The 14338-nt window shown below is 35.6% G+C and overlaps 1 protein-coding gene across 2 annotated transcripts in view; it reads left to right on the forward strand.

Annotated features, from left to right (window-relative positions):
* Positions 1–12166, forward strand: part of Art1 (arginine methyltransferase 1) — a 229299-nt gene extending 217133 nt beyond the window's left edge. For both annotated transcript variants that reach the window (XM_090386508.1, XM_090386507.1), the window contains one exon: positions 11275–12166. In XM_090386508.1, the coding sequence (XP_090242634.1) occupies positions 11275–11358 (84 nt within the window). In that variant the 3' untranslated portion in view covers positions 11359–12166. The remainder of the gene's footprint in view (positions 1–11274) is intronic.
* Positions 12167–14338: the final 2172 nt, after the last annotated feature.

Genomic DNA, 14338 nt, shown 5'->3' on the forward strand with positions numbered 1-14338 from the left:
AATTCCTGCCCTTGTGAAGGATGCCTCATCGGAAAACAACACTTCAGCAGGAAAAAGGGGATTTGTAGCACATTTTCCAAGGTACCACTGTGCGAAAGCAATACGAGGTTGAAGAAACTTCGAACACTTACTTTAATCCATGTACCTTTTGCTTCTTTTCATGTATTATTAAAACGATTTCTCACTTACGGTCTCTTTTCTTTATGGTGCTTCTGTGTACAACACCGCTTCAGGAAAGCATTTCCGACCCCACATTGCTATATGATTTCGAGTTGTCAGGATGTATCCTGCCCCTCTTAGAAGTTCTGAAACGTTTAACTGAAACACCCTATATATATATATATATATATATATATATCAACAACAGGCCCTATGGGAAAAATGGGGTTAGATGCCGACCACCCAAGATTGAACACACATTTGTAACCAAAACATTACCAAACACAATAAATAATCATAATAAAATACTTACGCATTTTATTACGACTATTACATAATAAAATATTGCTAATGCTTTTACTTCTATCGTAAGCAAACTTGTTTTTTGTTTGATTTTCTATCCAAACAGATGACAGGCGTTCCATATCTTCCATTTCTTTCTATCTTAATCTAATGGATTTTAATTACACTTTGAGTTGTTCCTGCTATGAAAGTTCTTTTTATTTTCTCTGCATTCTTTCTAATTCTCGGCGTTGCCTCATTTAGGTCTGTAGCACGTGCAATATCACATGGTCTTTCATTTCGCTCAAAGCGTTTCACAATTTCATATTTTTTTTCTCTGTCGACAGAGGTGGACTGGCCATAAGCCTTACCGGGGAAACCCCGGTGTGATTTTGGCCATAAACCATAGTATGAGGCCACTATAAATTTTCCCGGGTAAGAATTTTTGACTCAGTCCGTCTCTGTTTATCGATATTGCTTTTCTTTTTCTCTCTGAATCTGCAGTGTCTTCACCAGGATGCTTCCTTTTCACACCTTTTAAGTATTTTACTCATTTTTAGGGAACAAAGCACAATTACAAAACGAGGAGGCACGCTTGATACACATAAACAAAGCTGCGTGCGTGTAGCAACTAAATAAACAACACCGTAAAGGCCAAGATACACTATTAACACCTCACATTTTACTAAAGCACATTTCTAGGGGTTACTACCATAAAACAATAAAAACAATTTCCAGTTGCGTTTCTGTGAGTGGAATCTGTTATAAACTAGTAGTAAACTCAATCTAATTGCATTTGCGATTATATCGATTGCTGGAATTGTGTTGGTTTTTACATTATTATGGTAAAATGTGTTTCCCCTTCACTGATATAAAAAAACATAATACATTTTTAGAAACTTCTCTTTATTCCTATCGTGTTGCGTTCAGTTGGGGTGATTCCGCTTTCGACTGCCATTTCTTGTAAACACAAAGACGAATCGTGCATAAGCGATTTCGGTTCTTGTTATATAAGATATCGTTCCCCTATTTATAAATTGTGTATGATCGAATTCGTGTAGTGTAAACACGTGTTTTACGAGAAGGAGGCATGTGATGCAAGAAAGCAAGCGTATGGGCTTATGTAGCATCAGCAAAAAAAAAAAAAAAAAACACAATTTCACACGTCCATTCTCTCTAAAAGTTTGTCCAGTTCCTCCTTGAATTTATTTAGGCCATCAACTTCCATGACATGGAAGTTTGTTCCAGCAATTAACCACCCGCTGGCTAAAGGCAAATTTCCACACAATCTATTCCTCAATTTGTATTTATGCCTCCTCGGATTTGTAATCTGAGCAAGCAGAAGAATCCCATCAGAATTCAGTGTGCTCAACCCATTTCAAGGCCTTATACACCTCAATCTGATCACTTTGCAGTTGTCTAGTCTGTCTCCAGGTGTTGCAATTTGCAGAACTTAAGCCTTTCTTGGTAAGATGACTCATTCGTTCCCAGCCAAGTGATTTTCTCTGAGATGCACATAGAATGCTCTTTCTAAGAAACAAAGTTCAAATTCCTTTCTAGTGCCTTTTTCTCTTTTCTTTACCGCAAAGTAGTTCTGTGCTTCAACTGCAAAGCAGGAACACAGAAAGGAAAACTACCTTTCTTTATTCAGTGTATATATATATATTAATTACTAACTTCTACAACCGCTTGGTCACTGGTGGCACCACTCCTGTCTCCACATGGTGGGGGCCGGTAACCTGTGAGAAAATCCTTCTCTCTGAGCTAAAAGGATCAAACATGTAATTTGATAATTTTCCTCCAATTGAGCCTCGATGCTTATGTTAAAAATTAAATGACACTGACTGTGACACATGACAGTCAAAGCTGCTGACTACGCTCAGCAGGTTCCCTAAAATGTCAAAAAGACAGATCCGGAGATTTGCTAATAGAAAGTATGAGTCGTAAGCATTCAGAGACTCAGCTGAATTTCTCAAACATTGGTGGTATTCCCGTACAAATTACCCCACATGCAACACTAAATACCTCTAAAGGGGTAATTGCTGAGTGGGACTTGATCAATGTGCGAGCATCACTAGACTCTGGGGAGATTCCCTTGGATTGGAAAAGTGCAAATGTATCTCCCATACATAAGGGTGGCTCTAAAAGTGAAGTTGGAAATTATCGACCTGTCAATCTGACTTCAGTAGTAGGGAAAATCATGGAGGCAATGATCAAGGGTGGAATTCAGGATCATTTGGATCGAATTGAAATTCTCAAGGATACTCAGCATGGTTTTGTAAAGGGAAAATCATGTTTAGCAAATCTTGTTCCCTATTTCGAAAGGGTCACTCACGAGCTGGATTTAGGGAACAATTTCGACATTGTTTATTTAGATTTCAGCAAAGCTTTTGGCTCAGTCCCACATGAGCGGTTGCTTTATAAGCTGGAACAGGTTGGAATCACTGGGAAAATCCTTAGATGGATAGAAGGATGGCTTCAGGGCAGGAGGCAGAGGGTTGTGATAAATGGCTATTCCTCAGATTGGGTTGATGTAAAAAGTGGGGTTCACCAAGAATCAGTATTAGGACCACTGTTGTTTTTAATTTTCATAAACGACATTGATGAAGGGATAGAGGGCGTGATGTTAAAATTGGTAGAGTAGTTAATGATCACTGTCAAGCTGAGTTTCTTCAGAGAGACCTAGATAGACTTCAGGAATGGTCAGAAAAATGGCAGCTGTGCTTTAATCCAACAAAGTGTAAGGTATTCCACCTGGGAAACAGTAATCCCAAAAAAACTTATTCACTTATTCACTAAACCCAGTACTGGAGGAAAGGGACTTGGGTGTTACGATACGGTCAGACATGAAATTCTCTGAGCATTGTAAACAGGTTGCAAGGAAGGCCCATGGTGTCCTATCGATGATCTATCGAACTTTTGCAAGTAGAGATAGGGACGTGATAATCCCATTATATAAGGCTTATGTTAGACCACACTTGGAATACTGTGTTCAAGTATGGAGACCGCACCTAAAGAAAGACATCGAGCTTCTTGAAAGGGTGCAAAGAAGGGTAACTCGCCTGGTGAGATCGGCAAAAGGGCGTTCTTATGAAGAAAGACTTCGAATATGTGGGTTGCAGAGTTTGGAAACTAGACACCTCAGAGGAGATTTGATTGAGGTGTTGTTTAAGGCTCTGAGAGGCATCAGTTAAATGAATGAGGACAAAATTTTCAAGATTATAAATGATGCTAGAACTAGGGGACATAAATTCAAGTTACGGGGGGAAATGTTTAGATTGGACTGCAGGAAGTTTTATTTTAGCCAGTGAGTTATAAATTACTGGAATAAGTTGCCTTCATGGGTGGTAGAGGCCGACAATTTGGGGAAATTCAAAGGTCATCTGGATAGTACTTTCGGGTAAGGGAAGCGCGTAGGATGATAGGTTTAATTTCCTTTTTATTTATTTTTTTATTTATTAATTATAATTATTTTGTTATTTATTTTATTTATTTTTTGTTTTTATCATTGTTTTGTTCAAATTTTTTTTTTTTTTTTTTTTTTGGCTGGTGCAGCATAAGCCATAGGCTTTCTTGCACCATGCGGCCGTTACTAATACCAATACTAAATACTAATAAAAAATGTCACAGAAGATGAACTGGTTAAAGAGTTAAAAGAACAAAAAGTCACACAAGCTAAAATGGTTAGCTTTTTCCCACACAGAACATCATCCTTGCGTTTGACACACCAAATTTTCCTTCGAGTGTTAAAGCTGTCTGTCTCCATTGCCATATAAGACCCTACATTCCTAATCCCATTAGGTGTTATGAGTGTCAAAAGTTTGGGCACTCTCATCCTGTCTGTCGAAGGGATGCAGTGTGCCCAAAATGTAGTTCAAAATCCCACACACAAATGGAATGTGATACTGAAACACAACATTGTCGTAACTGTCAAGGTTAACACCTGGCTTATTCGGGTCTGTGAATTATGGAAAACAGGAAAAAGGATCCAAAAATACAAAGTAGAGCGGAAAGTGACATACCAGGAGGCAAATAAGCAAATTATACTTGCCACACCAAAATATACATATGCAGTAGCAGCAAAGAAATACCAGTCAGCAAACACTCAAATTGATATGTCAGTTCCACCAAACATGTCTATTGCAGATTGGTCCCAAGAATACTCTCAACCTCACAGCAATCTACTAAGGAACAGCATACGATAAATCGTGCCAACAACACACCAATTACTGTACAGTCTGTCCTCGTATAGCACGATAGTTGTGTTCCTAGAAACCCTCATGCAATGCAAAATTGTGCATTATAAACAACAGGCCCTATGGGAAAAGTAGGGTTAGGTGCCAACCACCCAATATTGAACACACATTTGGAACCAAAACATTACCAAACATAATAAATAATCGGGTAATTTTAATCGTTATAAAATACTTACGTATTTTATAATGATTAAAATACGTAATAAAAAATATAACATATCTTTTATTATAATATAATAAATAATAAATATTTTTTATTATTTATTATATTATAATAAAGTATTTTTAATACTAAAAAAGTATTTTTTACGAATAAAATACGTATTTTATTCGTAAAAAATTTATTATATTAAATAAAATAGTCGTAATAAAATACTTATGTATTTTATAATACGTAAGTATAAATTATAATACGTAAGTCGTAATAAAATGCTTACGTATTTTATTACAACTATTACGTAATAAAATATTGCTAATGCTTTTGCTTCTGTCATAAGCAAACTTGTTTTTTGTTTGATTTTTCTATCCAAACAGATGACAGCCGTTCCATCTCTTCCAATTCTTTGTGTCTTAATCTAATGGATTTTAATTACAATTTGAGTTGTTCCCACTATGAAAGTTGTTTTTATTTCCTCTGCATTCTTTGTAATTCTCGGCGTTGCCTCATTTAGGTCTGTAGCACGTGCAATATCACATGGTCTTTCATTTCGCTCAAAGCGTTTCACAATTTCATATTTTTTTCTCTATCGACAGAGGCGGACTGGCCATAAGCCTTACCCGGGAAATCCCGGTGGACCGGACGCCGGTGTGATTTTGGCCATAAACCGTAGTATGAGGCCACTATAAATTTTCCCGGGTAAGAATTTTTGACCCAGTCCACCTCTGTTTATCGATATTCCTTTTTTTTCTCTCTCTCTCTGAATCTGCAGTGTCTTCGCCAGGACGCTTCCTTTTCACACCTTTTAAGTATTTTACTAATTTTTAGGGAAAAAGCGCAATTACAAAACGAGGAGGCACGCTTAATACACATAAACAAAGCTGTGCACGTATAGCAACTGAATAAACAACACCGTAAAGGCCGAGATACACTATTAACACCCCACATTTTACTAAAGCACATTTCTGGGGGTTACTTCCATAAAACAATAAAAACAATTTCCAGTTTCGTTTCTGCTAGTGGAATCTATTATAAACTGGTAGTAAACTCCATCTAATTCTATTTGCGATTACATATGTATACCGATAGCTGGAATTGTGTTGGTTTTTACCAACACAATTTATGGTGAAATGTGTTTCCCCTTCACTGATATAAAACACATAAATACATTTTCAGAATCTTCTTCATTCCTATCGTGTTGCGTTCGGTTGGGGTGATTCCACGTTTGACTGCCATTTCTTGTAAACACAAAGGTGAATCGTGCATAAGCGAATTCGGTTCGTGTTATATAAGATAACATTCCCCTATTTATAAATCGTGTATGATCGAATTCGTGTAATGTAAACACGTGTATACGAGGACCGACTGTACTGCCAACTGCATCACAGTCTTCCTCAGAAGCCGACCGGGCTAGCCGAGTGGGTAAAGTACCTGCCTGGCAATCCAAAGGTCGCGGGTTCGATTTCCGCCTCGGGCTTGGATCAAAGTACTGCAAAAACCTTGGGAGGTGCAATATGGCCACAGAAGCCGATGCGCCAACAACTACCAAATCAAAAAAAAAAAAAAAAAAAAAAAATCTTCCTCAGAAACCATAAAAACTAAAACAGCAGTCTCAATAAAGAAAAGTTGGCCAAATTTAACAAATATGGATACAGATGAAAACATCAGCCCGGATAAGCCAAACTTAGATCTGTTCGCAGAAGATTGCATGGACACAGGCATCCTATCTTCTCGAAAAAAGAAAGGCTAAAATTTGAGAGACAAAAACAGACTGGACCAAAAAAGCAGACTGAATCAAACCCAACTCTAAAAACAAATAATGGATCGCATCATACAGTGGAACTGTAGAGGCCTATTAGCAACATTGATGATATCTATGACCTAATCCAACAGCGTAGTCCAGTAAGCATGTTTAAAAGAAACTAATCTACCACCACAAGTAATTTAAAAATCAAGAACTATACTGTATATCAGCATGATGGAAATAACAATAACACTGTGCATGGAGGTGTGGCTATTCTCATAAACTCAAGAATACCTACTAAACACATTCCACTGCAGGCCTATTTAGAAGCAATAGCGATATGTGTCTCCATAGGAATCATGTTAACAATAGTTTCAATTTATCTATTGCCAAACAAAGAATATACTTATAATGACCTAGAAGAACTGCCAAAGATCCCTCCTCCCTTTTGTTTATTAGGGGATTTTAATGCACACAACACACTCTGGGGCTCCCCACGTACATACAGATGAGTAAAACTTCTGGAACCACTGCTTGACAAACACAATGTAACACTGTTGAATAGTGGTGCAGATACTTACATTCATTTTGCTACTAGAACAACTACTACAGCTCTAGACTCAAACAGTCTACTCTCCAACATTGTATCCACTTGTTCGCTGGTCAACTCTGGACAATCTGCTAAACAGTGACCATTATCCGATAATTTGTCGGATACAGTTCAAACATCTGAGATAGTTTTTAAAGTCTATACAGTGGGACCAACTTATGATGCAAATTCAAAATGGGCAGCATTCAGAGAATTAATCTTGGAAGCCACTAGCTTTACATACCAATTAAGAAATATTGTTTAGGGTTTAGGCCTAAATGGATGTCATGAACTAATGATACATGTGGCAGAGAAGAAAAATGCATGGGATACACATAAATTAATGGGTGACATGGAAGCCTACGATAGATATAAGCTGGTCTGTAACCAAGTCACAAAGGAGGTTAGGCGGGCAAAGGCAGATTACGAGAAATCTTTGGCAAAGGAAGCAAAGAGTTCTTTACGTATGTAAACTCTAGAAGGAAGGGGATGAATCAGATTGGTCCACTGGATATCGATGGTTCAACTGTTGATGATCCGTATTGTAACCCCCGCAAATAGCGGGGGTTACAATACGTTCCTGAGAAATGCCGCGAATACTAAAATTCATGGCTCCCATAGTAATAAAGGGGTTCCGTTCCAAAGTATGAAATATATAAGAAAAACTAGTCTAAAATTTTGTCTATGTATGTATTGTATGTACCTTCATAATATGACTATGTACACAGTGAAATGCAAGCATATAGCATCGAAATGAAAATAAGAAACAATTTAATATTAAATGTAATATTTATTAGAAATTTCAAAAAAAACTTTCAAACCAGTGCCTTTGCTAGCTAAAAAACTTATCCCGCCAGTGCTATCGCCAGTTTCGCTAAAGTGTTGATAAAGGAGTTTGCCTTTTCACGAATGATGAGTGAACGTAACGGAATTTTATTTTGAGTTCGGTCTTCTATCCACAGATTTGAATCCTTTTCCATTTTTTCTAATTTAACATCACAAGTTACGGAGCAAATTTTTGAAACAATTAGCACGTTTTCACAGACACTACGGCAGATTTTTTCTTCTGATTTCTTGATTGATCGTGCCGTTGACTCATTGATTTTATAATGTTTTGCCACTGAGGAGACACTTCCACAATTAGAAATTTTGTCTAATAACTCAATTTTATTCGCTAATGTCATCACCTTCTTTGATCTTTTCACATTTCCCTTGTTATTCGTAGCCATATTTTTGTACGGGTTAGAAAGAACTTGTCCACAATAAAGTCACTTTCTTCCGTTAATACACTCAAAAAAGTCTGTTTTACACTGCAAAACGGTAGGTTTATCACTTTGTAAGCATATCAATTTATAAATTTATTCAATTTATAAGCATATAAATTAAAAGCAGACGACGAAAGCTTCCATGACAAGCGCATAACACATACTGAACAAGGATTAGCGAGACACATCCACGCTCACGATTTTGTCACCCCTCTCTCCCACTCTCTGAGCGCTGTTTTGACCGGGAAAGATAATTTTAGCTATGCCCATGTTTTTTTATGGCGGAAAATGTTCACAGCGATTTAAAATTCACATTTTTTTAGGTTTCATTTTATATTAAATCAGCGACCACGAGTAATGGGGGTTTACTGTATTTTTTAATCGGTATGAAAAGCCTAGTAGCTTCCACGATTAGTTCCTTGAATGCGTCCCATTTAGAATTTGCTGTTGGTAACATCATCAGTTGGTCCCACTGCATAGAATTTAAAAACTGTCTGAGACCACTGTTAGTGGTCTCAGACCCTTACAAAAGCAAAATCCCTTCCCTTTATCCCTGATGGTACTTATGTCTTTAAGTAAATCCCACACCAGTACGCACTGTAATCACTACTACCTAGTGATTCCTTTATCTGCAAATTCTTAATGCATGAATAACCACTGCTGATACTCATATCAAGAGCATTACCCCCTCTGGTTGCCTCTCGAACATGCTGCTGCAGAAAACAGTCATCCAATAAATTCACAAAAGTCTTTCTGGCGTGCTTTTCAATACCTGGAAAGCTAAAATCCCCCATTACAATTCACTAGCCCATTCTATTTCTCTGTACAGTTGTTCATTATACCATTAGTCATTAGGCCTCTAACACACTCCTACTCTCATTTTTGCTTTCCCAGTCACACCAAACTGACTCAACATTGCACTGCCCATCTATGTCATCTGGATGCACTTCCTTATGTTTTTTCTTAATTAACAACATAACCCCTCCTTTCCTATCCTTTCTGTACACATTGTACTCCTCAAATTCCTATTCTGCACTGCTTATATCTGTGTGACATCATGTCTCTGATATCCCAACATTATCCACTTTTCATGTCTTGACCAGCATTTCAAATTCATCAAATATAATTACCATACTTCTAGCATTGCTGTACATGCACCTTTTCTTATTCTTAGTTACCTAAAACAGCCCCTATATTTAATTGTTTCATGATGACTCCCACCAGCACCCCACCCTCCAGGCCACTGCTCATTCTAATAGAAGCAGTGCAAGAATCACTTTCATCTCTGCCTGTGGCTACTTTTAACCTTTTAGTCTGTGAATTCCCCCCCCCCACAAGCTAGCAGTTTTCTGACCCACCTAGCGCTGCCTGATGATGCTTTCATAGCATCAGCAAAACACTCTTGCATCTCTTATATTTCAGTGTATCCCATCCCTGTAGAAACAGTCTTTCCTGTTAACAAGCACAGACCACGCTGGGAAAATCTCCCCATGAGCTTTGCACAATCCCTCCAGGACCAAATTGATTCACAAAACTGTCATCATATACTCCCTCCTATCGAGTCTGGGTAGAATTGAATCACTTTCAAATTTAACCCTAACATGATTTTCTTTCAACATTCACTTATACTTGTAAAGTAAATCTGCAGATCTTCAACTGCTAATGTCATTAGTGTCAAGGTGTACAACATCATCAAATTTTGTACCCTAGTCATATTCCATCTATCATTTTGATACATAATTGACCAAAGAGACGATCAAGAATTTGGTCTCTATTTCATTTATTGATTTAATACACGCTTAAGAACATCGTGGATTTTTTACGAACGTTAGTAACCAAATGCTGCTCTGTGCAGAACACAGTTTGCAGTTCTAACATCAGTAATCTTTTTCTTCAAAATGCTAAAAACCCTCTATATTTGCTGATCATTGCTGGTGCTCCATCAGAAGCATCTGCTACAATATTAGTAATAGGAATCATGTAAGTATTATTCAAAGCACAAAAAAAAAAAAATCATTTCTCCATCTTTAATTTTTCAGCAAAAAGAAAATCTATTACCTTTTTTCTTTGGTTGTAAGCCATAAGCATAAGCTGTTCATAACTAATAATAATGCTTTAAGTTCCAAATGTTCCCACATCCAATAGTACAGACAAATTTAGTTCCGTGCTTCAGAAACCAGGTTTTTTTTTTTTTTTTTAATCTTAGCTCATTTCAATTTGACACTGAACTGTAACGTTACTCAGCAGAATGCTTTTTAATACTGGATCCAGATTCATTTTCATGACATTTCTTTAATCGATGGCAGTATCAGTTGCTCCCCAGCTGTGTGTGAATATCTACTTTGGCAATTGAGTGATAGAGGCTTCCAATCCTCCTTCAGCATTTCCACCAACTGAAGGTTTCAAAAATTATTTTAAACCAGTTTTAGAACCTTTTTTTAAATTTATCTTTAAGACATTTGAATATTCAAAATCCTTATCTTTTGTACCATGATGCATTCTTTCTGGGTGTTCTTTCCTCTTTGATGGTTTAATAACATCCTTCTGAAAGGTTTTCTCACATGAGAGACATAGTGATATTGATTTGTTGCCAGTAAAGAAATAAATTGCACTGTTAAATTCTATATATTTAATCTAAATGTAAATATTTATTTGGAATTAATTTATCAATAATGCAGTGATTAATTTCTGAATCACAATAATTTTAAAATGCTTGCGCCGCCTTGTTATATATATATATATATAGTGCATATACTGATATATATATGTGTGTGTGTGTGTGTGTTTATATATATATATATATATTTTTTTTTTTTTTACAGCGCGACCTTGACTTCTCTGTTGACCTTGACTTCAAAGGAGATCTCTCTGAACTCTGTGACAGCTTTGATTATCGAATGCGCTGAGACATTTAAGCGATAGTATGGGTGTACTCTGAAGTGTCAGCAGAAAAAGTTGCTCTTTTTTAATCCCTAAAATCATTATACAGTAAAGAAACAAAATTGTTTGCTCCTGAGCCTCTGTTTTTACCTTGTATCTGATATCAGCCATTTTGCCATCTGTATATCTAATTGCATCATAGTGTTGCATTTATCTTGGTGCATTCAGTAGCAAGTTCTTTACTGTACTTTGTGATAGTTGGGTGTGTATGTGCTTCCAGATTAAAAGATTGGTTTTTCAGAAATAAAAAGTTCTTTTTGTTTGATGTTGGTATAAATTTTTTTTATGTTTATTAGCATAATTAAATATTTTTTTCAAAACAGTGAAACATTTTAAGATATGTTAATTTTTTCTGACTGGGTAGAACCTAGGAAACAAGTGTAATTATTGTTTACTCTCCTCCCTAGTACCACTCATTTTTGTGGAATAGTTTAGGCAGCATAAAAAGATTTGCAGGAATTAAAATGAGACTTGGTTATGCATACTAGTTATCACTTTTCATATATAATCTGGAAGTGTTGACAGACCTCTTTTATTTTGAGGCACAAGCACACTACAAGTTTTAAAATTATGTTAATAATTACAATAAAATGTAGGATAAGCATGTGTCACTGAGAAACCACCATATTTTATAGCAGTGATGTAATTTGGTGCTGCTGTTCAGAATTTTTGTTTTTGTATGTCCAAGATAAACAGATGCAAATCTGCTTTATCCATTAAAAAAAAAAAAATGTATTGGCAGAATAAATAAGTCTGGGGATATTTGACCAGTAATTTGCTTTTGTAGTTCTCTTAATAAAATTGGATCTATGAAACACATTAGTTACAATTTTAATGCATCAAGTCTAAAATATAGTGTATGCTTTGTACATTCATCCCTGAAACAAAAATTACCTTTGGGTTTGTATGCATTCCATAGAAAATAACTTTAAATGTTGTGTAGTATCTAGTTTATCAGTATCTTTTCTTCAAATAGTGGTTATAATTCGTAGTCTTTTTATGTTGTTTATTAGTCTTCTGATTAAACTTTATATGGATTGAGAACTTATCCAATATTGTGTTATTGTATGGGTTTCCGAAATGCAGTTTCCTCATTTCTGGCCTTGCCAAGAAACAATCTCCATAATTTAGAAGGATTCTTCATTTTAAATATGTCTAGGATAAAGTAAATATTTGCATTGTGTGTTCTGTGTAAATTCCTCTGGAAGATAATCTAAGAGAATGAATCTGGCTTAAGAAGACAGTATCTGATCAGCATAGGTGATAAAACAAGTTGTAGTGCCGTCAAAATTGTAGCCTATGTAGTCAGAATGAGTTGCATCTGTTATTTAATCCCCTCCCCCCAGTCCTCATGACTAGATCCAGTTGTGCTGCTCTGTGAATGGATATGTTTGGAAACAATGTGCTCCAGGCAAGTGCATATTTTTTGGTATATGTTATCAACTATGTGATATGGAATTTGTTATTTGTCTTTCTACAATGTTCATATGCAGCTGATATAGAACTACATGCACCATATACACTACCCTCCAAAACATGTCCAGACACCTCACTTTACATAGTCCATTATACCTTTCTTGATAAACAAGTGACTCAGACTGGTGTGTTTAATGTCATTCTTCATTTCTCTTTGAGGTTAGAAATATTTTCAAATTCAATCAGAATTATAAAATTTTATTAAGAGTATTTCATGTAATTTAACCTTTCTTCATCGCTTTGATTTTCCCCCTCAATGTTGTTACTGTTTCATCCCTATGTTTTTACATCACATAAATTAATATCCTTCTTTTACACTACCGTGTAACATATTGACCCCTTTTATCTTTGATTCCTTCTAAGTAGAAGTGTTTAACAGTTAACAAACCGTTAACTATGAAATGTTTTTAATATTGATGAAACTGGTTTATTTTTAAGTGCATGCTGGGGAAAATAGTGTGAAATTAGTGTTTTGCATGCACTTACTATTGTATATTGTATTCTGCTTTACTCCATCCCAGCCTGCAACTTAGTTGTAAATAGCACTTCGTTATAATTTTTAATATTTTCCACTGTCTTTTTTGCTCTTTTTTCCCACCCTCTATGATGCCCGAATTGTTTACTTTAACGTAAAACAGAGGTTCCCAAACTTTTTATGCCTTGAGCTCACTTAAAATTTTTCATAAATTTCACATGCTGCCTACAGTTCTAGAAAAGATACATATAAACATAACCTAAAATTTAGCTACTACAACTTTACATACCTTTATAAATTAATATAGGCCAAGTACATAAAACTGAAACCTGAAGACCAGTTTTTTATGCTGTATGTATACATAGAAGCTTTTTCTTGTGTAACTAAGCTGTGCCTTGTTGCCTGTTTGATACTGTACTGCAAATTATTTGCTCTGAACAATTTACTAATAAGAAACTGATAAATTCTATAGATAGATTCAATCTGAAGAAGATTGACATCTTGGTTTCAAAAGGTGAGAATGTATATTTGCATAAAAGTATATGTTATGAATTGTAAGTACAGTGGAGCTTGGATAATTCAAAGTTGGGTTTAAACAGTACTGTTTCCAGTAGATATTACATTTATGAAATTCATATTGTGCATGGTTGAGGCCCAAGTTTATTCTTGTGTTTATTTGATTTGCTTAGTAAAAAAAGGATTGGCTAATTTGGAGTAATTTTAATGCCTGTTAATTTTTGAATTATCCAAGCTGTGCTGTATATAGGTATTAATTCAAGTTTAAGATTTTATACTCTGCATATGATTGACATTGAAATTTTGGGGTTTTTAGAGCTTCATTGGTCAAATTATATACCAGAATATACAATGTGAACTAAATTAGCATATAACCCATAAAATGACAAAGGAAATACTGTAAATGAAAATTTATTTTAGCTCACATTATTCAGAAAATTTCTTAATAAACAAAATTAATAGTAAAATATTGCTATAAC

Source organism: Mastigoproctus giganteus, chromosome 12 (genome assembly GCF_048544385.1).
Source record: "Mastigoproctus giganteus isolate SK-2022 chromosome 12, ASM4854438v1, whole genome shotgun sequence".
Taxonomy (NCBI): Eukaryota; Metazoa; Arthropoda; class Arachnida; order Uropygi; family Thelyphonidae; genus Mastigoproctus; species Mastigoproctus giganteus.